This window comes from Natator depressus, chromosome 11, assembly GCF_965152275.1.
Source record: "Natator depressus isolate rNatDep1 chromosome 11, rNatDep2.hap1, whole genome shotgun sequence".
NCBI classification, from domain to species: domain Eukaryota; kingdom Metazoa; phylum Chordata; order Testudines; family Cheloniidae; genus Natator; species Natator depressus.
In genome coordinates, this window is record NC_134244.1 from 38,217,196 (window position 1) to 38,240,625 (window position 23,430).

A 23,430-nucleotide genomic window follows, 5' to 3' on the forward strand; every position below is an offset into this window, starting at 1 on the left:
AACAGTTTAAATAAATACATTTATTTTACAATTCTTGGCAATTAGGAACTATGATGATGGGCAAACACAAATCCATTGTTCGATGACTGAGAATGTTTCAAAAGAAATTATTTTATGTCTTTTTTGACTTAAAAATGGATAACTAAATTTTAAAATTTTCTGACATTTGAAGATAAAACACAATTTTTTTATAGAAGCAATAATACACTTCCAGAAGTGCAGTGCTGGATACAAACATTTCTCAAATAGTTGTGAATACCTGAGCACTAACAGGTATCTAACACATGCAGGCACCCAGGATAACACACACCCACACATGCACGCACGCGCGCACACACACACACCTTGCCATGCATTGCTGCGTCTGATAAAATATATATTTTTCCTTTTGACCCAAGCTGCCAAACTTGGACCCAAATCCAGCAAGAATTATATACATGTTTAACTATACATAGTGTGGGCTAGATCCTTTGCTGGGCCCAGCTGTCATAGCGCCATTTACTTTATTTCAGCTACGACAATCTATACAGGTTGCAGATCCCGTTCACAGTGGGTAAAGTTAAGCACATACCTAAGCCACTGCAGAATGAGGCCCTTAGTTTCCCATGCTCCCAGGCAACTGCCTAGCTTGAAAAATTCAGATCAGAGGGTCTGGTCATACAGCTCTGTGAAACTACCAACATTATGTTTGAAACCTGAGATCTTTGTGAACAACAGAGAATTTGAAACTTTGATGCATAATGAACTTTCTTAAAAGGAGGGGCAACAAACAAAGTTTACTGAACGTGTACCAAACAATATTTTGTCAATTCATCAGCAAAACAATTTTTTTCACCGTAAAGAATTAAAGTATTAGAAAACTTACTTTGTAGTGATTGAGCTCTTTCAGTCTATTTAGCTTAACAAAGAGAAGGTTAAGGGGTGACTTGATTACAGTCTCTAAATGGAGAACAAACACCTAATAATGGGCTCTTCAGTCTAGCAGAGAAAAGTATAACACAAGCTAATGGCTGGAAGTGGAAGCTAGACAAATTCAGACTAGAAATAAGGTGCAAATTCATAATGATGAGAGTAATTAAACATGGAAACAATTTACCAAGGGTCATAGTGATTCTCCATCACTGACCATTTTTAAATCAAAACTAGGTGTTTTTCTAAAAGATCTGCTCTATGAATTATTTAAGGGCAGTTCTATGGCCTGTGTTACACAGGAGGTCAGACTAGATGATCACAGTGGTCCCTTCTGGCATTGGAATCTATGGATCTATGAAATAGCTGCTATTTTTTTTAGAGCTCAGTAAATTATTCAAAATGAATTATTTATTTAACTAAGGTAGCCACTTTTTTCCTCCCAGAATATCTGTGAGGCGATAACTACTTTCTCATATTTATTATGGGCTTGATTCTGCAAGGTATCGAAGGATTCTGCATATGCATAAATGTAAGCACATGAGTAGTTCCATTAATGTCAAAGAGACTACTCAGATGCTTAAAGTTAAGTACATGCTTATGGGCTTTGTTGCATTGGAACCAGGGTGTGCAGCACCTTGCAGGATCAAGCCCTATTGGAATTTATTTGATTAACATCTATTTGATTTTTATTTTATTTAATGCCTTCATTGTGAACATTAGACATTCCAGCTGTGTTGCTTACGTGTGATTCGGCAGATAAATCACACCGTATTTTTTCTGTTCCCTGACCGAATTAAAGTACTTCTGCCACAAAAACATGAGCATGTAAATTTAAAATGAGGTTCTGATCCTGCAAACACTGATGTATGTGTTTAAACAAGCAAAATAATCTTTGCAGAATCAGGGCTTTGATTTCCATGAATACTTGCTCATGAAACTTTGAAAATCACCTTTTGCTACTATTTTTGCTAGTAAAACTTGATTGCTTGAAAGTTCATTAAAAAAAATGGGGACATATACATAGCTGAATCAAATTAATTACAAAATTATATACATATCTACAGGGGAAACTTGCATTACTAGCCCTATTTTTAGTTTCTTTCCTCCAAAACACGTTTTGTTTTGTTTTTTTTTTTGAAGAAACCTGCAAAAAAACCAAGGCAAAAAATAATGAAAAAAGAAATATTCACCACTTTCACTTGCAGGGTGAAGTTTAAGGAAATCCCTACATGGATGGAAGGTAAGAAGCTGACATGAATAACCTGCTGTACAGCACAACTCATGAGAACTCCTTGGTTGACACCACACTTCTCCTGGACTTAGCAGAGCAAGAAATTAAAAAAGGAGTTTCCCTGGCCTAACTTGCTTGCTGCTGAATCAGCACACTCCTTGCTAAGTCCATTTCAGTGGCTTCCACAGACTTTTAAATAAGCTTCCACACTGCAAAAGCTGGGAAATATTTTGTGTTGACCTTAGAGAACAAGCCCTTTTATTAGCTCAGCAGGAGCAGTCATTAAAGGGGCACCATCAACTTCAAATGTAGTCAGTTTTTCAAAATCAGGTAAAACTAGTTTCAGAGCATTATACCTCCCCAAAGCCCCCTGCAAATTGTTGTGTTTTTGAAATCACATTCCCCCCCACCTTTTTTTTACATATTTTTCTGTACTGACAAGCTATGGGCCCAACCCTTGAAACATTCACACACATGAATAACTTTACTCTAATGAGTAGTCCCATAGGTAAAATTACTCCTGTGTTTGTAGGATTGACCCCTAACTGAATATACAGAAGAAACCAAGAAACTGACTAATAAACAAAATGGAAAAACTATAAAGAAATATTTTCTTTCATTTCTTTGAGTTATTGTAATGTAAATATTACCTATAATATTAGTATGTTAAAAAATTAGACAGAAGTATCATTTTTAAGTGGGTGTTGTCCCTTTAGTGCACATTTCAAACATAAGTATTAACTTACTGGATTTTCAACCCAATAGATCATCTGTTCCGAATCGTCAAAGTCTACATCAACCCCATTCTGGACACCTGCTATTGGAACCATGGCATCATTGCTCTTCTCCGCAGGGTTAAGAGAAATCCCATAAATGATATTATCTCTTACAGCAATAAGGAAGGGATGCTCAACTGTGAAAACAACATAACAGAAATCGGAATTATATTCCTATATAGTTCAGTCAGTAAAGGAAATGAGATGATATGGGATGGTGTTTGCTAACTTTGTGCCAGAATTTGTGAGCACATACAGTAAGCTTTTCAAAAATGAGTATTAGTTATAACCCTAAAATGACATTTAAGCCCTGAAATCAATGACCTGGTTTTCAAAAGGGCTGAGAACTTAGCAGCTACCACTGAAGTCAGTGAAACTAGTCACACGAGTAAAGTTACTCAAGTGTAAGTGTTTGCAGGATACTATAATATAGGCCTAATTCAGTAAAATACTTATATGCAGTATTTTCAATATGCCTAAGTGATTTAGGAGCACAAGCCCCACTGAAATTCAATAAAAGTGTGCTCCTAAGTCATCTAGGCACTATTGAAAGACCCTTAAGCATATGCTTGATTTTAAGCATGAGCTTAAGTTCCACTGAAGTAATTAGATCAGTAGTTTAAAGGTAAGCCAAAGTGCTTTGCTGAATTAATATAAGACCATAACAAAGACAACTTGAAAAATTATTGCTATGATAAGCAAAGTCAGCTTTAGTCATTAATCATTCAATTCTATTAATTGAACAAATAATAAAGGGTAAGATTGTCACTTGCTCTAATGCAGGTGCAGAGGCGAGTAAGAGGGCATGAGCCAACACATAATCTCTGCCAGGATCACCTGTCTGGGAACATGGGAAAGAGCAGGTTCAGCGGGACTGCTGCTCGAGGCCCTTGCCAATCGCCATGAACAAATAGGCAGGGAATGAGTAGAGAGTGGTGAGGAGTGAGAGCAATGCATCAGCTCGCACAGCTGAGCCAGTACTAGTGGAAAAGTAAACTGCACCATGTAAAGGGCAGCAGTAACTTACGTCACCTCCGGGAGCACAGTGGAACCAGGGAAGGAATTGTGACACTCTAAGGCAGCGGTTCTCAAACTGTGGGTCGGGACCCCAAGGTGGGTCGTGTCCCCATTTTAATGGAGTCACCAGGGCTGGCTTAGACATGCTGGGGCCCAGGGCTGAAACCCGAGTCCCACTGCCCAGGGCCAGGGCTGAAGTCTGAGGGCTTCAGCCCTGGGCGGCGGGGGACTCAGGTTACAGGCCCCCTGCCTGGGGCTGAAGCCCTTGGGCTTGGGCTTTGCCCCCACCTCGGGGTGGCAGGGCTCAGGTGGGCTCAGGCTTCGGTCCCCCCTCCTGAGGTCATGTAGTAATTTTTGTTGTCAGAAGGGGGTCGCAGTGCGATGAAGTTTGAGAACCCTTGCTCTAAGGGGTTGTTTACCCTGGGGATTTTTTGCATTGGTTTAGAGCTGCAGTGCATTTACAGCAGGGTTTTGTGTGCAGCTGCACTCGTGCAAAAATACCCCAGGGCAAACAAGGCCTCAGAGGCACAATTCCCTGCCAGGGAGGTTCCTCATTAAGCACAGCTACATGCTGGCCCTTACACAGATGTTAAGTGTCGACCTAGCCTAAAAGGAGGTCACATGGGAAGTGCCTGAGATGCACATTTATATTATACCCAATAACCTACTTATAAGTTCATTACATACCCATGGAATATTAAAAGCAAGGAGTTTGGTTGGGGTTTTTTTTTTTTATTATTTCACAACTATGAATATGTAAAGCCTGATTTTGTGCTCTGGAGTAACTTCACTGTAGCTCATGGGAGTTACATGAGTGTAAAATCAGTGAAGCTGAATCAGGTCCATAAAATATATCCTTCATATAGCTATTACTTTTAATATACATTTACATGATTAAGTTGTATTTTATATAAAATTAATGTCTTATTCCATTTCAATTAAATGTTTGAGACACTAAATTTACTTTGTTAGCATAATCGTTTACATTTCAGTGTTACGACTACATTTTTTTTTTAGACTCACCGAGGAAAACGATAACATCACTAACAGTCATGTCACACAAAGTTTTAAAAATAGAATTACTACAAAACCTAACCTTGAGATCAAAATTACCAAAGCCATTTTGTAAAGCAAGAAAATGTGCAATCTGGGAATTAACACTTTTCCATGAACATAAGGTTAGTAATATTAGATATGCCAATTATCTATGCAGAGTTCCCCAATATCACTCTGTTGGAAAGACCACTATGCAGCCAAAATGTGCGTAAGTCAGTTTAATCTTTCTGCTGAAAGTTTGTGCTGGCAAGCTAAACTAAACAATGTCAGCAAGGATTACGATCATAATAAATCTCTGAAGAAGAATGGCAAATGCCTATTCTTTTGTAATCATTAGCGATAATTAAAATCGTTCACCATGAAAAGAATCAGCAGTGTTGTATAATACCCTTTGCTGATAAGTTCTGACCTGTAGTAAATCTAATGCATACATAAAATCTGCTGTTTTCTATATGCTGTTTTTTCAATGTATAATAGAAATTTTAACTAAACAGAATAAAGAAGCCTACACAGATTAAAATTGTCTGAAGTTGTATTCAGTTTCTTCACTCATACAGAAATTTCTACAGATCCCTTTTTGTTGCACAATTCTATGTATTGCACAGCTATGGAATTTAGAAAAAGGTCACAATGGTAAATAAATGGATTTAGGAAATGTCACAGTATGCCCCTCGTTTATGGTCTAGGAAGAAAGAATAAGACTTTCCAAATATTTTGACCCGTTGGCTAGATACAGTGGCATAAAAGATCCTGCAAACACTTGCAAACATGCATAACATTTCTCATGTGCATGCTTGCTTGACCACAGGTGTAATCTATCTCTTTCATGGTACTCTCTCTAAGCCCATCCCTACACCCTCTTACTCTAGAGTATAGTGCATACTTCCATGAGTAGCGCCCTTCTCTCCAGATTGTAAAAACAAATGTGTGGTGCACATACACTTAAAACACTTTATTTAGTTTATTGTTTCTTATAGTAAGGGGAAATCGATATGGCTCTTTGAAGAATACACTGCTTAAGAATCTATTCGGGGTGTGGGGGGGGAAGCACCACTGATTTTCCCTTGAAAACTCAGAGAGTTAGGAGGTGCCTACTGAATTAGTCAGAGAACCCCACTCTCTGCTTAACCCAGAAGCATTTCCACCCTAAATGTCACGTGCTCTGGAGCTTCCCCTTGAGAAACACACCAAAGGACTTTGCACATCTCCAGAGCTAAGTGAACAATTCACAGCAAATGCTTTCTTTGACTACTTTAGTCTCTTTTTCTGGTCATGAATTCCCTCCAAGCAATTTATGATTTTCTTGAATTTTTAGAAAATTAATTTGCTGAATGACTTCTGCAAACAATCCTTGGTCTGCAGATTGGTCCAGGGCAAATCAGTGTAATTATCTTATATCTGAAATCCTTACTTTTGATTATCCCATATCACATGTATTTGTAATACTAGTTTGTGCCTCTAGAGGTCCTGAACTTCATACTCAGAATTTTTAGCCAAGGAACAGTAGAGTGCATGTTGCAACAGTTTCGGTTGTTCTCCATAATTCATCTCTTGCCAACCTCAGCAATTAGGCATTATTAGTTACACACTAATATATATGACATGTATTACATACAACATAATACATACAACATGCTATTCCTTTGGTTCTCTGATTGGATTACTACAAGTCTTAGAATGAGGTGTCTAGTCTGAATAGTCAAAAAAAAGTTCAACGTTCTGTTAATATTCTCTAATATTTACTAAAAATTAACTCTTTTCACTAGTATTTCTGTCAAAAACACCCAATGTGCTGAATGTTTTTTAAAATATCTGGCTCCTTTGTAGGTGCCTAAATGGGAGCTGAGTGCTTTCAAAAATCTGCCCCCAGAGATTGTGAGTGCTGAGCATTTGAAAATCTGGCCCAGAGCTCTTGCAAAAATTTGGCCCCAAGTCTTCAAGAAAAAGTACATTCCATGCGAACTGCCTAAAATGATGTAGGATATATTTTCCACAAATAGCAGTCCACCATTTTGTGTGGTACATCCTGCCCTGGCAGAGGAATGGACAATGATCTAACAGGGTTTTTTTCTTTGCTTGTTTTATTTTTTTGCATCTCTGGCTATTATGGTCTTACCTCTCATGCAGTTCACATTATCAGGAGAAAGTGTCCATCCTGAAGGGCAGGCACAAGAATAAAACCGTGGCCCTGATGAAGAAAGCAAGCACAGGTGGCTACAGGAAGATGATGCACAAGAATTGATACCTGAGATTAAAAAGAAAGCACTGGTAAATCTACAATAGGTCATGAAGTTCTGTATGCATACACTCTGAGTCAATGTCTATTTAGGTCCTAATCCTATAAAAGTTAAAACTGTTAGACTGGGTCCACTACATTACTTTACTTGTATTTCTTTAAATGCAGGGACTACATTTTCTGGAACCAGGAATGCACTAAGACACTGTAACACTGAATAATCTTCCCACGCTGTTTGTTAAAACAACAGTGCTGTTGACATACCAGCCATTTCATTTCATTTGAATAATGCAGAACATTGGAGTCCATCTGCAATGTCTGATGTCCCTGCATGGCAAGGGGTGCAGAATTCCCAGTCCATGATCATGCTAACCTTATCATTAATGGCAAATGTAGGGGGTTTTAAATTAATTCTCAAGGCCTGGATTTTAAAAGCAGTGCTCAAATCCCATTCAATTTTAGTGGGAGTTGATTGCCTAACTCCATGGATCTCTTTGAAAATCCCAGACTAAATTTTTAAAATGCAAATTACAGAGAGAACATGGTCTCTCTGATCACCACAGATCTACTTATTGCATTTCCAAGTTAGATTGCTTTGTTTAATCCCACACGCTTGCCACTAAAGAGGAGTTCTCATGAAGAGTGATCTTCACATAGTGAAATCATGTTTTGAAGCTACCCCTAACAATTAGCAGGAGGCTAATCTAGCTACTCTGAGAGGCCTAGAAACTCAAGGATAAAATGTCATCATTTCTAATTTAAAACCTACTGAAAATTAAAGAGATTAACAAAACAGCAGTAAGGCAGCAGCATAAAACCAGAACTCAAGATAGAGAAGAATAATACAGTAGATTAATATAAGAACATAAGAACAACCATACTGGGTTAGGCCAATAGTCCATCTACCTCAGTATTCTGTCTTCTGACAGCGGCCAATGCCAGATGCTTCAGGGGAATGAACAGAATAGGGCAATTAACGAGAGATCCATACTTTATCACCCAGTCTCAGCTTCTGGCAGTCAGAGACTTAGGGACACCCAGAGCACCCTGACCATCTTGGCACATAGCCATTGAAGGACATAACCTCCACGAACTTACTTAATTATTTTTTGAACAAAGTTATACTTTTGGCCTTCATAACATACCTCCAGCAATGAGTTCCACAGGTTGACTATGCGTTGTGTGAAGAAGTACTTCCTTATGTTTGTTCTAAACCTGCTGCTTATTCAGTTCATTTGGTGACCCCTGCTTCTTGTGTTACATGAAGGGATAAATAACACTTCCCTATTCACTTTCTCTATATCATTCATGATTTTATTGACATCTACCATATCGTCCCTTAGTCATCTCTTTTCTAAGATGAACAGTCCCAGTCTTTTTACTCTCTCCCGGTATGGAAACTGTTCCAGACCCCCAATAGTTTCTGTTTCTCTTCTCTGTACTTTTTCTAATTCTAATATATCTTTTTTGAGATGGGATGACCAGAGCTGCACATAGTATTCAAGGTGTGGGCACACCATGGAATAGCACCATTCTTTTCCCTTTCCTTTTCACTATGAATCAAAGTAAAAGTGTTTAAGAAGCAAGAGATCTCATCTAAAAAAGTGACATAATTGTGTGCAATCAATTCACCCACCTATTCCAACCAGAGACGTTTTACTAAATAAAATGCATTCTAAGGTGTCAGTTGTCTTAAAATAAAGAAATAAATAAGATAAAAATAAATAACAGAGAAACTCCAGATACCAATTCCTTACTACACATTTTGCCTGTTTTGAGTTTGTGTTGGCAAGACTACTTTGTTTAATTGACCACCAGGATGGATGGACTGGATCAACCCCCAACAGCCAGGGAATACCATTAGCAATGTCATCTTATTTTAAGTCATGCCCTTTGTTGGCATGAATGATTCCAATTGTGTTTATGAATATGCATATAGCAGATTTTGCTTTTGTGTTGTCAAAGTTGCTTTGTGTGACTTACCACCAGGCTGTTTAACAGGATGGACTGCAACAATTCCCAAAGGCTGGTGAATGTTATAAATCATAATTGTTTGGTTTCCTCCATGCCACTTGTTGGCCCGAATGACTCGATTAGTGTATCGGTCACTCCAATACACAAAATCTTCAAAGACAGTCAGAGCATGTGGATGCCGTAATACCTAAAAGCAAGAATATTTACCAATTCAGTTCCATTGGTATTATTATCCGGCACTTGCACTGAAATAACAGCAGAGCTAAGCACGGTGGAGAACATAACAGTTGTCACCCACACAGATCCTTCCATAGGAATACAAATGATTTACCCTCTCCTCTGTCACCTGATGATAGGTGCTAATTGCTTTTCTGGAAAAAAAGAAGTTTTTAAATGAAAAAGCACTTGGTAAATAAACATTCGTCTGTCATTGCAAAATATAAGATGCATAGCCTGGAAGATCAATAGAACTGTCAGATGTTGTAAGGGTAGAACAGAGGAGCCTATTAAAATAAAGGGGGGGGTGTAGATTTTCAAAGGCATGAGTGGAAAAGTCAATGGGAGTTGGGTGCCCTTTGTACCTTTGAAATCCCCTGTTGCTTACTGGCCTGTTGTAGAGGGTCGCTTATCCAAATCTGGGGAAAATTAGGTTTGGGTTAAAAAAGAGGGCTGAGGATTATAGTGGTCCAATTTAACAAGAACTGGTTTGTCCTGCCATAGAAAAGTAGGGCCAGAGCTTCAATTGTTGTAAATCTAAGTAGCTTCATTGATTTAAATTGAGTTATGCTTATTTATAGTAGCTGAGGATTTAACACATCCTTCATACTGCAGTACAGAGAACTCATGTTTATGCAATCCACAATTAGGGCAACTGTTGCCAAGACTATAACTGAAAAAAGAACACGGACCGGTTTGTTCCCCCTACATACACACACTCACTCTGAGACACACACCTTTTATCCACTTAATAAACTAAACCACACAAAATGGACAGTTAACTTCCGTTATGTCCACTCCAAATAGATCTTATATTATGTATTACATATGCATATCACATATTACAGATTTATTTCATATTTTCTATCCCATATAAAGGGACAGATTCCTGTTTTAATATGGAAAGATTTGTGAATGTAATTCTTATTAGCATTAAGAGGAATTCCATACATTAATCCTCACATACTTCTACGTTTCTAATAGCATTAGCTGATAAACCTGTTCAGCACTACATAAAGTACTGAATCCTGCTTGTAACTAAATAGGTGGTATAACATGTGGATAGGCAGCCATGGGCAAAGTTGTGCTGCAAGTAACAATGTGAACCATGAGGAGATGGAGATGCGAGCTACCAATGATGACCTGAAGTATAGTAGCAGATATTAGCTGCCACCACACTGGAACTCATACCATGACGATAGTTTCCTCATCTGCTCCTCTCAATAGCGAGTATTAGCAACACAGAGCAGTAGCACAGAGCATACTGTGGCAGTCTCATTGTTGGTGAGAATGTCCCTTATGTTGTTCAAACCTCTACATAACATATTCAGCTCATCCAATGCACTGAGTTTAGTAGCAATGGAGGATAGGGCCCTTAGACTTCATGCTATTAAACAGAGCCGGATGAGATGAAGTGTTGAGGTCACTAGCCTGGACTCAGGACCCCAATTTCAATTTCCTGATCTGCTATATGACCTTTGGCAACTCACTTAATCTCTTAGTTCCCATCTGTAATGGGGGCCATAAAAGAACCTTAGAACCATGGGAAACAGTTTTTTTCATTACTATTGTCTTACCAAGTCACTTGCTACCACCTGTCGCCTGTGGTTTCCATTGTAATCACAAAAATCAATATAATCAAGATAGGCATCAGCAAAGTAAAGCAGTTTATTTGGGTAATCAATGGAAAGTCCATTGGGCCAGTAGATTTTATCACTAATGATAACTGTTCGCATTGTGCCATCCATGCTAGCTTTTTCAATTCGAGGATTTTGGCCCCAGTCTGTCCAGAACATCACATGAGCACTGTAAAAAATAATGTGTGGTTACTGATCGAGAAAAATTATTTGGATATTGAGAAATTTCAGAGAAAGTCTTTTTAGACAAAAATAAAATGACACTTACGAAATATACTACGCAATAAACACTACTGAAATCAATGTAGGATTAATGGATTAGGATACTTCTTTTTCAAAAGAAGTGTAGCCATAACTTTTTTATAATAAAACATTTTTAAACATGTTTTCTGCTATAGCTTTAATACATAATTGGTAATTCTAACTGGAAGTTATTTTATAATCATGTAATTATTTTTCAACTCTTAGATAAAATGGTTTACATTCCAACTCCTGAACTGCTTAATGCCAACTTAATAAAATAGATATTTGTGTCTTTCATGGTGTGTCCCCTATACAGCTACCATATTATTGTAACTGAGCAGCTCAGCATGATTGACAGCATAGTTCAGAGCTCAAGCTGTTAGAGAGCACAGTAGATTGCCAACGCTCTGCTAATAAAACAGTATATGGACGCAGGGGTTTGTCAGTTTACCTTCCACTATTCAGTACAGTCAGCAGCAGTACACAAATAGTGGGGGAGAAATTCATCCGCCACTAATATTCAGCACTGACTGTTTTGTCACATCTTCAGATGGGAAAGCACTTAATGAGTTACCGGCAGCTCTCCCAAATGAATGTAGTGTAAATGTTTTCAGCGTGCAACAGAACCAGCTCTTTGCTATACAGGCATGACACATTAGATGGTAAGTAGCTATGTGATGCAACGCTGAATAACCACAACATATTAACATTATAAAGCATAAGCTCTCATCTGAGAAATAAGTGTTATTAGAGAGACAAGGTGAGTGAGGCAATATCTTTTATTGGACCGATTTCTGTTGGTGAGAGAGACCACAGAAGTTGATCCAATAAAAGGTGTTATCTCGCCCATCTTGTCTCTCCCATATCCTGTGACCAACACAGCTACAACAAGACTTCATACAAGTAAGTGTTATAACGTCTGTTTCAAGATAACAAAGACAGTAATTAAGGTGAAAGACAGTTAACAAATGGCTGTATTATACTGTGGTTTGAATAAGCTTAAGTGTTTGCTGTAACTGAGACTTGTGAACAAACTTAGTTTAGTAAACTTGAAATTTCCTAGAATCCAAACCCTAATTGTTATTTACAATTACGATAAACTTGGTTACATCTTAAATATTGCACTTTGGGTACAAATTAAAATAATTTTACCATTGAAATCATTATAAAATACTTTATTTTTTAAAAACAAAAAAATAAATCTTACTTAATTCTGGGATCTAACACTAGTCCCCTTGGGTTTGTTATATTTTCACTAATCAGCACAGTCCTGTGGCTCCCATCCATTCTAGAGACTTCAATTGTTTCCAGAACAAAGTCTGTCCAGTAAAGATTGCGACCTACCCAGTCTACCCCTATACTTTCAGTCACGGTGACACCACTGTCAAACACCTGTTAAAAAAACATCAAAGAGTTAGTTGGCATTAAATAATTATAATTCAATATTGGTAACATTTTATAAAAAGCTGTAGAAAAAAGAGGACACAAGTAACCTTTACCCTTTAGATTTCTTATACAAAATAAGGGCCAGTCTATGAATCCCATGCTCCCATTGGTGAGCAATTACCTGAGTAGTCCTATTGACGTCTATGGGACTACTTGGGTGAGTAATGGCCCACTAGCAGTAAGAAGGGTTTACAATCTGGCACCAAGAAAGGGTTGGAATAATGTCAGCATAGCCTTAATACGTGCAAGACTATCTGTAGTGTGTGCGTGTCTGTGTGTTTCCTAACAACTTTAGCTTCTCTTTCAAAATGTTATATGTAAAAGTGCTTTATCATCTATGGAATTTTAAACTTACTTCCTGCAAATCATGAACCGCTTCACTTTCTTTAAGTTACCTTCCTTTTCATTACAATACACGGAGAGCTGCCTCTTACATCTTTAGAGAGACAAGGTGGGTGAAGTAATATCTTTTATTGGACCAACTTCTGTTGGTGAGAGAGTCAAGGTTACACAGAAACAACAAGGAGTCCGGTGCCACCTTAAAGACTAACAGATTTATTTGGGAATAAGCTTTTGTGGGTAAAAAACCCACTTCTTCAGATGCACTATAAAAAAACCACCTCCATGAGCAGCGTGGCTCCCAGCGCTGGTGCACTATCTACACTGGCACTTTACAGCGCTGAAACTTGCAGCGCTCGGGGGGGTGGGGTGGGGGGGGGGAAGAGTTCACACCCCTGAGCGAGAAAGTTGCAGCGCTGTAAAGTGCCAGTGCAGACAAGCCCTTAAGCACAGCAGCTGTGCCGATGCAGAGTTTTAAGTGTAGACATGCCCTGAGTACCTTTCCCAGACCTGAAAAAGAGCTCTGCGTAGCTCGAAAGCTTGTCTATTTCACCAACAGAAGTTGGCTGAATAAAAGATATTACCTCACGCACCTGGTGTCTCTATAAACATGGGACAAACACTGCATCTTCCATCTTTGTTAATGGAAGGTATAGTATATACTCTCGTCCTTTACATAATGAAAAGAAATAAAAGACAACATTCCCCAAGAGACTTACTATTTTTCGGTCTGTGCCATTTTGATAAGCACTCCAAATCTTATCTTGTGTGGTGTCAGACCAATAGATGCGACCAGTGACTGAATCAAAATCAATAGCTACTATATTCCTCCCATCTCGAATCAGAGAATAAATGCTGTGTGCCTGAGAGGTGATGTTGTCTACAACAATTTGGTTACGGCTTGCCACTAGTAAGAGAAGATTCCCAGACTCTGCAAAAGAAAAGAAATGAATGCAAACAAATAAGCTATGCAATAGTAACCCCATAAACCATTCAGAATGTTTTTCTAGGGGAGGAAAATGAACCACTAAAATTTATAATTTGGCCAAACTGGAGTGGGTTTTTCTCATGCCAAAGTATGGAGGTGCTACAGTTTCTTAATAAAGCAAGCTGTTTACATTTTTAATACGGGCAAAATAATGAACTTTTCCCTAATTTTGTTCTTGAAAGTGTCTAAATCATTTCTGTTGAAACTTTCAAAAAAAAAAAAACAGCCTGAGGCAGACATCTCGTAAGGAATATTTCAGCCAGAACAGCGAAAAATTTGGCAAACGTTATAAGCAACTGAAAATGGGAGCCGTTGGTCAACCTGCACGATAAACAATGTTACCTGCATGACCTATAATGTAGATATTGAATACACGATGTATATTTTGTCTATAGTGTGTGTTGAGGAGTACCACCCAATTATCCCAGTTATTTGTTTCAGCCAAGCTATGTTTGGTACAAGAATGAAGGTGGTGGGTCAAAGGTAGCCTTAAAGTAGCCACTTTTCTAGGGCCATACTAGGACCGGCTGGCCCCCAGCATAAGTCAGGGCATCTTCAGGGCCATTCTAACATACAGCTGCCCATGATGTCAAAGACCCATCGCTCCAGCAGGCAGTAATTGACTAAGTGCCACTGCCATGCCCCTTCTCTAACCACACAGTCTGCAAGGAGTGTGGTGCAGAGCTGCTCCACCATCTGGGGATTCCCGCATCACAGGGGAATACTCTGGTGACCAGATCCACTGCGTTTGTGGCTCCTTTGTACTTCCGGAGTGCCATGAAGAGACTACAAGACAATGGAGAATGACGACTAGTGGGTGACATTTGCTGTTCTACAGAAGGCCAGCCCAAAGCAATATTTAAGTCTTATGTAAGGCTGGGACTTAAGTAGTTCATAGACCTTGCAATCTGCCCAGAGGCAAATTTTACTCAATAGGTCAAAACCTGAGAGGTGCTGAGCATCTGCACACCCACTAAACACCTTCTTCCAAAATGTACTTTCACAATCCCAACATTAGAAACGCAGAACAATCCATTTCAAGCATATTGAAAAGGATGATAATTACTAGCTAGCCTCACAGCTAACAGTTTTACTATCCGGGGTTATATGCCAGGAATTATTTAAAATGACTATTTTTATAACCTCTTGTAAAACAGGGGGTTTGTAGCATTATCAAAATGTCTGTGTACATGATGCTGTGGAGTGTACCTAAACCCCCTAGCCACTGTTTTGGATTTTATATCAGTATTCCTCACCTGCAGCTTTACAAGTCCTTCCATTGGCTTCTAAAATGTATCCTTCATCACAGTAACACCTCGAAGACCCTCTTTCATTGTAACAACGCTGACTGCAAAAGCCTGGAGGGTCACATTCATTAATATCTTCACAGGTCTTGGAGTCATTAGCAAGATAGTATCCGACTGGACATGTACACTGAGCTCCAAAGGGCCCTTGAATGCATTCGTGAGTACAGCCAGCATTATTGTCAGAGCAACTCTCCTGATCTGAAACAGGGGTGAGGGGAAACAAGCAGATTTTCTATTCTTGCGTCAATCCTGTACATTTGCACTATGAGCCACATTCTGCTTTCCAATATACCCATGCAACTGCCAATTATTGAGAATGCGGCCAGAATCTTTATTCATCACATTAAAGTATAATATGTATAATTCATAAAAAGTAAAGTATGTTAGTAATATTTGTCACTATCATGTAAAAGGAATTCAAAACATAAGAGTGCTTTCCTAAAGTTCTATAATGCTTAAAAGCAGAGTTAGCTGGAAGTACATAAATCATTTACAGTGCAAATGGGAAACTAAAATATTATACAATTTAATATATTTCATAATCATACCTGGCTGGGGTTCATCTGAGAGCGTGCATTGATTAAAGAGAGGAAGGAAGCAAGGAAAGAAAGAAAGAAGTTACACTTAAGTGAAAATCAACAGTCACAATCAACATAACACAAATTCTGCTCACTCATGGGTTTTAGATTAAAATCAGAAAAACAAAGTTAGAAATATCTAAGAAAATATTAAAGATTGAATCCAATTTAATTTTAAATGACAGCATATTTGATCAAGTTCCATTTTTTAAATGTAAAGCATAAGCAAATAGGGTCCAATATTTTACTCCTCAATAAAACAAAATCTCTGCTGAAGTCAATGGAGCTCCACTGAATAAAGAATGCAAGATTGGGCTCACAATCACATGGAGAGAATTCACTGGAATTCCTTTCTACTGCAAGGTGCAGTTCACCGGTCTGAGATTCACACTTAACCAAGCTTCATATTGAATCCCAACACGTTTCTGAGTGAATCGTGCATTTTCTGCTAGAAATGTTTCTATGCTGAATATACAACCAAGAAACCGTGATGATGCTCACTGTATTGCATAACTTTTTGAAACAGCACAAAAGTTTCTAGACTATTGTATATGCTAAACAGCAACTTACTGCAGAGTGGGGATTCATCAGCTCCATTAGGACAATCTGCGACGTTATCACATACTTTGCTCAGATTCACACAAATGCTGTGACCTGGACATTGCCACTGCCAGCTGGGGCACCGGAAAGGCTGAGTGGGACAATCTCTCTCATCACTCATATCCCTGCAGTCATTGTCACCATCACAAATCCACGCGCGATAGATGCAGTTTCCATTATCACAGCGGAAAAGAGATGGAGGACAGGTCCTGGCAGGACATCTTTGATGTTCGTCTGAGCCATCTGCACAGTCAGGATGGCCATCACACTCCCAGTTAGCAGGAATGCAATTGCCATCAGACTGACACTGGAACTCATTCTGATGGCACATCCCTGGTGGTCTTGTAGCTAGAAGAGTGATATTTGGTGTTAAGGAAAGTATTTACATGCTCAAATGGAGATGCAAATACTGTACAATGGGTCTAATTCAACTCTGGTACAAGTGGGTACAATTCTTGAGAAGTCAATAGAATTGTACCCACTTGCCACAGGTCCAAGTCTGGCTACAGACATGAAGTTTTAGACTCTCCTAAATACTTTTGCTACTTTTTTAATGCAAAAACCAGGTAGTTTCATTCACTTTTCACACTGTGTTGGGTATGTACACTTTAATATGCACACGCATGCAGAGACTCACACAAATTGCTACAAGTCTTTAAAACAGCAATTATCTGCTCGTTATACCTCAAAATCTTCATTAATTTTAATGTACAAAATTACTCAAAGGAACTAGCTCAAATTACAAAGTGTTTTAAGCTTCAGTTACGGTCTAGCTCTTGTGGGTTATGAGATTTCAAAAAAGTATCATAATTCAAAATATTATAAAATGCCAAGCCCCCCATTCACGGTTTGGATCCACAAAGAATGAAGACTCTAGCCTATGCCAGAAAATTGGCTCTTGGCTGGAACCTACTGTATGCAGAATTTCTGCCTGGGAGAAATATTTTTAGACTAAGTATTTTGAAAGTAGTTTTGAGGTGATAATAGTGGGTGAGATACAGTTTTTATTAACTTTAATAACCAGAGCCTTTATTTTAATGTCTATGCAGTATAGTGTACTTACGACAACCAGTCTCATCTGAGTGATCATTGCAGTCAAAAACACCATCACACTGGTAATAAGTACTGATGCATTGGTCTCCACTTGCACATTTAAACTCTGAGGCACTACAGTTGTATACTACAAATGAATAAATACAGTATTGCATTAGCTATTACCTTATAAAGGGCTAGATTGTCCCCATCTTGTCTGTAGGTACAAAAGATAGGGAAACGCAAGAAATCCAGGCTTTATTGTAGTCTCTTGCTCTCTGGAGCACAGAAACGATAAAGCCTTTGCACCCCCTGTGAAACCAGATTCCCCCCCAGGGGCAGAGAGAAAGCAGGTTGCTAGCACTCTGCACCAACTCACCCAGCAATGGACATACTACTCATACACATTGGGGAATTTTAGGAGGAATTTCGCCTCTCTGAGCAGCTCCATGCCAAACCCACTAAGCCTGTGCTTACACGGCATGAGAGAGTCCAAAGAAACCAGCATGTGCAACAAACAAATTCATAAATAACCCTGTTTACAAGGGAAATTATACTTACTGCAATCACGCTCATCTGCTCCATCTACACAATCCTTGTCCCCATCACAAACATAAAATGGGTCAATGCAGCGATGGTCAGGACACTGAAATTGACCAGGTTCACATGTCCCTGTAAAATCTATTAAGAGCAAAATAAAGGTGTTTGCTTTCTCGCCTTTCTACCTTGAACCAGGAAAATGGTCAGAACATGAAGACATCAGAATCAACTCTCTTAGCTATGCATGTTATCTAACAGCTAACAGCAAGATAAATTAAAAACATTCCACCATAAACATTAGTACAAGGTAATGATTTATTTAGATGCAGGTTGGAAGTCATGCAAAATAGGACCATAGAATCATAGAAATGTAGGGCTGGAAGGGACCTCAAAAGGTCATCGAGTCCAGCCCCCCGCACTGAGGCAGGACCAAGTATATCTAGACCACCCCGACAGGTCTTTGTCTAACCTGTTCTTAAAACCTCCAATGAAGGGGATTCACAACCTCCTAAGTAATCTGTTCAGTGCTTAACTATCCTTGAAGTTTTTCCTAATATCTAACCTAAATCTCCCTTGTTGCAGATTAAGATGATTACTTCTTGTCCTACCCTTAGTAGACATGAAGAACAACTGATCTCCATTCTCTTTCTAACCAGGACTCCAACCTGTGAGAAGGAGACTTGCAGAAGGGTGACCAGAGAGCTTACGCTCTTATTTCATTGCAAAAATTCTGTGAGCTATTGCTGGGTGAAAACAGTCACCCTTTATCATCTGATGGGGCCTTCCTATCAATAGACTAGTCCAGGGGTGGGCAAACTATGGCCCAGGGGCCACATCCGGCCCTTCAGACATTTTAATTCAGCCCTCGAGCTCCTGCCGGGGAGCGGAGTTCGGGGCTTGCCCCGCTCCATGTGTGCCATGGCTCCACACGGCTCCCGGAAGCAGCAGCATGTCCCCTCTCCAACTCCTACGTGTAGGGACAGCCAGGGGGCTCCCCACACTGCCCTGGCCCCAACCGCCGCCCCTGCAGCTCCCATTGACCGGCAACCATGGCCAATGGGAGCTGCAGGGGTGGTGCTTGCAGATGGGGCAGTGCGCAGAACTTCCTGGCCGCGTGTCCACATAGGAGCCGGAGAGGGGACATGCTGCTGCTTCCGGGAGCTGCTTGAGGTAAGTACCACCCAGAGCCTGCACCCCGACCCCCTCCAGCGCCCCAACACCCTGCCGCAGCCCTGATCCCCCTCCTGTCCTCCGAACCCTACAGTCCCACCCTCCTGAACCCCAGAGCCCGCATCCCCAGCCGGAGCCCTCACCGCCCCCACCCGCACCCCAACCCCCTGACCCAGCCCAGAGCCCCCTCCCGCCCCCTGAACTCCTCATTTCTGGCCCCACCCCAGAGCCTGCACTCCCAGCCAGAGCCCTAACCCCGTCCCGCACTCCAACCCCTAATTTTGTGAGCATTCATGGCCCGCCATACAATTTGCATACCCAGATGTGGCCCTCGGGCCAAAAAGTTTGCCCACCCTGGACTAGTTGATGGCACCACTCCTGTATGTAAGTGTTTACAACACTGCACCTTAGTTTCTTTGATTTTGTAAACTGCAATGCAATGGGGTTTTGCAGATACCAAAATTCAGGGCAATATAGTTGTCACAATTACATCATTGTTAATAGTGACTGCTTTGTAATTCCATGGGGTCTTAATATTTGAATGTATGTTGACTTTTCCAAGTCTCATAAGATGGAATAGTATTATTCCAAGTTCCATATTGGTTCTTTCTTTCCTTCTGAACATATTTATCCCTCTCGTATACACATATACATATATTTATGTAGTCATATGTAATCTATACACACTGTACTGCAAACCAGATAATTCTGACACTTACTGCAATTTTTTTCATCTGACCCATCACCGCAATCATTATCTGTATCACATAGCCAGATCCTGGGAATACACCTGCTATTGTCACAGGTGAACAAGTTTACAGGACATGAAGTGGGACCCTGAGTAGGACAGTGCTGTTCATCACTGCCATCAAGACAGTCATTATGTTTGTCACAACGCCAGCGACCTGAAATGCACTGTCCATTGCCACAGGTAAAGGCTGATGAAGCACAAGAATTATCTAAACAAGAAACAATATATGAAAACATTTGTACAGCAATAGCTCCAAAACTTGCCTTCCTTGAAAACACATTCAAGGACTGTAAATGTAATTATGCAATTTCTAAAACTTATATCAAAACCATTATTTATGGCAAGAAACCATCAGTAATTTTAAGAAATACATTCTTAGAACAATTTTTTAAATTGTAATTATTAATGGTAAGGTAAAAGTTTTAAAAAATATTTCAAAACAATCAAAAAAAGAAGAAAAGTCACTTGCTCCTTCATTCTCACCAGAATGACATCTTAGTTTTTCTCCTGTAACAGTACAGATCCAGATTCTACCTTCAGTTACATACATGCAACTCCCAGTAAAGTCAATGAGACTCTTGCTTATAAACCACCTTGAAGATGTCAACCACCAAATAAATATGTGGCATTCATCCAGTATCTTGTCTGTATTATATCATCAACAGTAATTCTCCTACTACTCTCACAGTTTATTTTTGATCAACAAATTTAAACACTTTGCATGTTTGAGCTAATTTACAGCAAAGCCAGGAAATGAACAGTAAAGGCTGAAAGTGCACTCTTAATTCACTTTACTGTGGAATGGGAGAAAAGACATACAGGCAACAGGCCTGGGAGAACTCAGGGAGATAAAATAAAAACCTTTCCAAACCTTTACCCAGAATCCAAACCCTGACACAATTTTGTTCAAGCATCCACAAGCCTCTGCATTTACTAATTTCATCTGGGAGCAGAAATATCAAAATATCACAAGCAGCTATTCTTGTAGTACCTTGCAGACTTACTAATCCCTTAAAGTTTACTAATGGAAATCTCCTAGAAAAAGCCACTCTTGTGACACTGCAAGCCCCCTTTTTCAGTCAAAAGATGTATTGTCTAAGCTCTAGGGGCCCAATTATATATCCCGTATTCATGTAACTCCAGTGGGACTAGTCACATGAATTAGGAAGACTTCTAAGATTTGTCCTCAAATAAGCACTAAAAATCAATGCAGACTGAGCCACCAAAACTGTCTGCAGTGCAAGTATCACTAACGGTAAATTAGAAGGACTACTTACTTAGTGAGCCACAGTTTTGTTCATCACTGTTATCATGACAATCATCAACACCATCACACTGGTAGTATCTTGGCACACATCTTCCATTGCCACAGGAAAATGAATAGGAACCACACTGCAAAGTGGGTGGCTCATTTGATGGATCTTCAATACATGTCAGCTGATTAGAACCCAGCTTCATACCATATGGACAGCCACAAACCCTCTGAAAATTAGGTACTGGGAAGCAGAAGTGGCTGCAGTCTCCATTGGGATTTGTTCCTCTATTACAATAGTTAGATCCTAAAAAGAAAATGCCCTCAGAGATTAATATATGTTCAATTTGTAATCATCTGGAAACTGTTAAAATACATTGTTTATCATAAAACATAACAAACTGTGGATTAATGATGTAAAACTAAATGATCTGGGTAAAGTTTTAAAAAAATATTTAGGGCTTAATTCTGCTCCCACACTACTGCAAAGTCAACAGGATTAGAGTGGTATAAATGAGATCACAAGCAGGCCCATAGTACAGTAAGTGTTTAATAACACATTTCTCCTAGTAGGAAACAAATCTAACAACATGCTACTTATTTTGGCCCCAATTCTGGCAAGTGTCTGGAAACAGATACACATGTATGCTGGAAACTGGAACTTCTTCCTGACTAAAGGCAGTGGGATTTGACACAATATTTGTACAGCACCTTGAAAACGAAAAGCACTACATAAGTGGAAAGGCTCACCGCTAGATTTTGTTGCATTCTTTGTTAAACTAGGTGGGTTTTTCAGTGCCAGCATACTGCATGTAATACTTTATTCAAACAACCTAATGCACAGACCTTCAGCTAAGTGAAAAGACTAAATTAAAATTTCAATCATGTAAAAAGGTGATAATTTAAAGAATGGTACAGCATGACTTAGAAGATGTTTGGTCCAGTCTTCAAGTTTTTGTCACAGACAAATAGTGCAGCTTAATCAAAATACCCTTTATTTGTGAAAGTGGAATTATTGGGTTGTAATGAATATTAATTTGGCAGAAATGTACTGAAATTATAATTTCATCTTTATGAGGTTATTAAACAACTAACAGATACACCCCATGCAAAACCACACCCAGTCACAGAACACTGAACTACATAATCAGTCACAGCCCAAGGGGGTAACCTTTAAAGGTGAGAGGGGAAATCCTTTTACTCTTTTGTGGGTACAACAAGCTAGCTTACCTATCTGAGAATGAGCATCGTAAGATTTTACATGCATAATATTACTAATGCCCCTCCTAATAATAGTAATTTCTCCTCCATCTGATTTCCTCACTCGAACTATTCCTCCAAGTCTCCAGTCAGTAAAATATGCATAACCTGCATTGAAAGACAGTTAACACTTAGTAACAGCTATAGTACAACATGATACAAAAGGTCAAACAATGCTGGATAAAACCTCAGTGCTGGTCATGTAAATCTAATGAATTCTCATGCCTAAGTCTTTCAGGAAAAACAAAAAATGGCAGCAAGTACAAAATGATTACATAGTGCATTGTGGAAGATATTCCATAAACTGATTTGCCACTAAATCTGTAGAAATACCTGCTCCAAAAACCAGATCCAACCTGCCCACCCAGACTTTGTCCAAGCTCAAATTCAGATCTGATTCTGTATCAGAATGTAATGACTTTGTCCCATCTCAACTTCTAATACAACATTAAAAACTGTTTGCCAATAAACTTTTCCAGCATCTGAAGATATTTTGCAAAATAACTTTTTAATATAATGTCACAAAGAGAGGGCAGGTTCTGATACTCTTACTAACATCATGTGAGCCATTCTAGAAATATCAGGACATACCCTATATGCAACTGAGTCGATCCTGCAAGTACAGAGCACCTCTTGGGAGGTCAGTGGTGGCTGAAGGTACACAGAACCTCTCAGGGACTATGATTTAGTGTCTAGTGATTACACAATCACACCCTTTTAGAAGCTGCAGATAGTAGTGTAACGTACCCAAGATATTACACTGAAAAGGTTAACTTAGTTACAAGAACAATCATTTAAGTTCTCAAATGATTTCAGTACAAATGTGTGAAAAGCAGCCTTCAAAAGTAAACAAGCAGCACTGAGTATAT

The 23,430-nt window shown here is 39.3% G+C and overlaps 1 protein-coding gene across 3 annotated transcripts in view; it reads right to left on the reverse strand.

Annotated features, from left to right (window-relative positions):
* The window catches only part of LRP2 (LDL receptor related protein 2), a 177,741-nt gene that overhangs the window by 85,431 nt on the left and 68,880 nt on the right, over window positions 1-23,430 (reverse strand). For all 3 annotated transcript variants that reach the window (XM_074967509.1, XM_074967507.1, XM_074967508.1), the window contains exons 20-32: window positions 22,532-22,669; window positions 21,327-21,608; window positions 20,018-20,257; window positions 18,150-18,269; window positions 17,620-17,736; window positions 16,527-16,904; window positions 15,328-15,576; window positions 13,803-14,014; window positions 12,506-12,690; window positions 10,996-11,224; window positions 9,212-9,389; window positions 7,109-7,237; window positions 2,890-3,056 (exon numbers count right to left, since the gene is read on the reverse strand). In XM_074967509.1, the coding sequence (XP_074823610.1) occupies window positions 2,890-3,056; window positions 7,109-7,237; window positions 9,212-9,389; window positions 10,996-11,224; window positions 12,506-12,690; window positions 13,803-14,014; window positions 15,328-15,576; window positions 16,527-16,904; window positions 17,620-17,736; window positions 18,150-18,269; window positions 20,018-20,257; window positions 21,327-21,608; window positions 22,532-22,669 (2,624 nt within the window). The remainder of the gene's footprint in view (window positions 1-2,889; window positions 3,057-7,108; window positions 7,238-9,211; window positions 9,390-10,995; window positions 11,225-12,505; window positions 12,691-13,802; window positions 14,015-15,327; window positions 15,577-16,526; window positions 16,905-17,619; window positions 17,737-18,149; window positions 18,270-20,017; window positions 20,258-21,326; window positions 21,609-22,531; window positions 22,670-23,430) is intronic.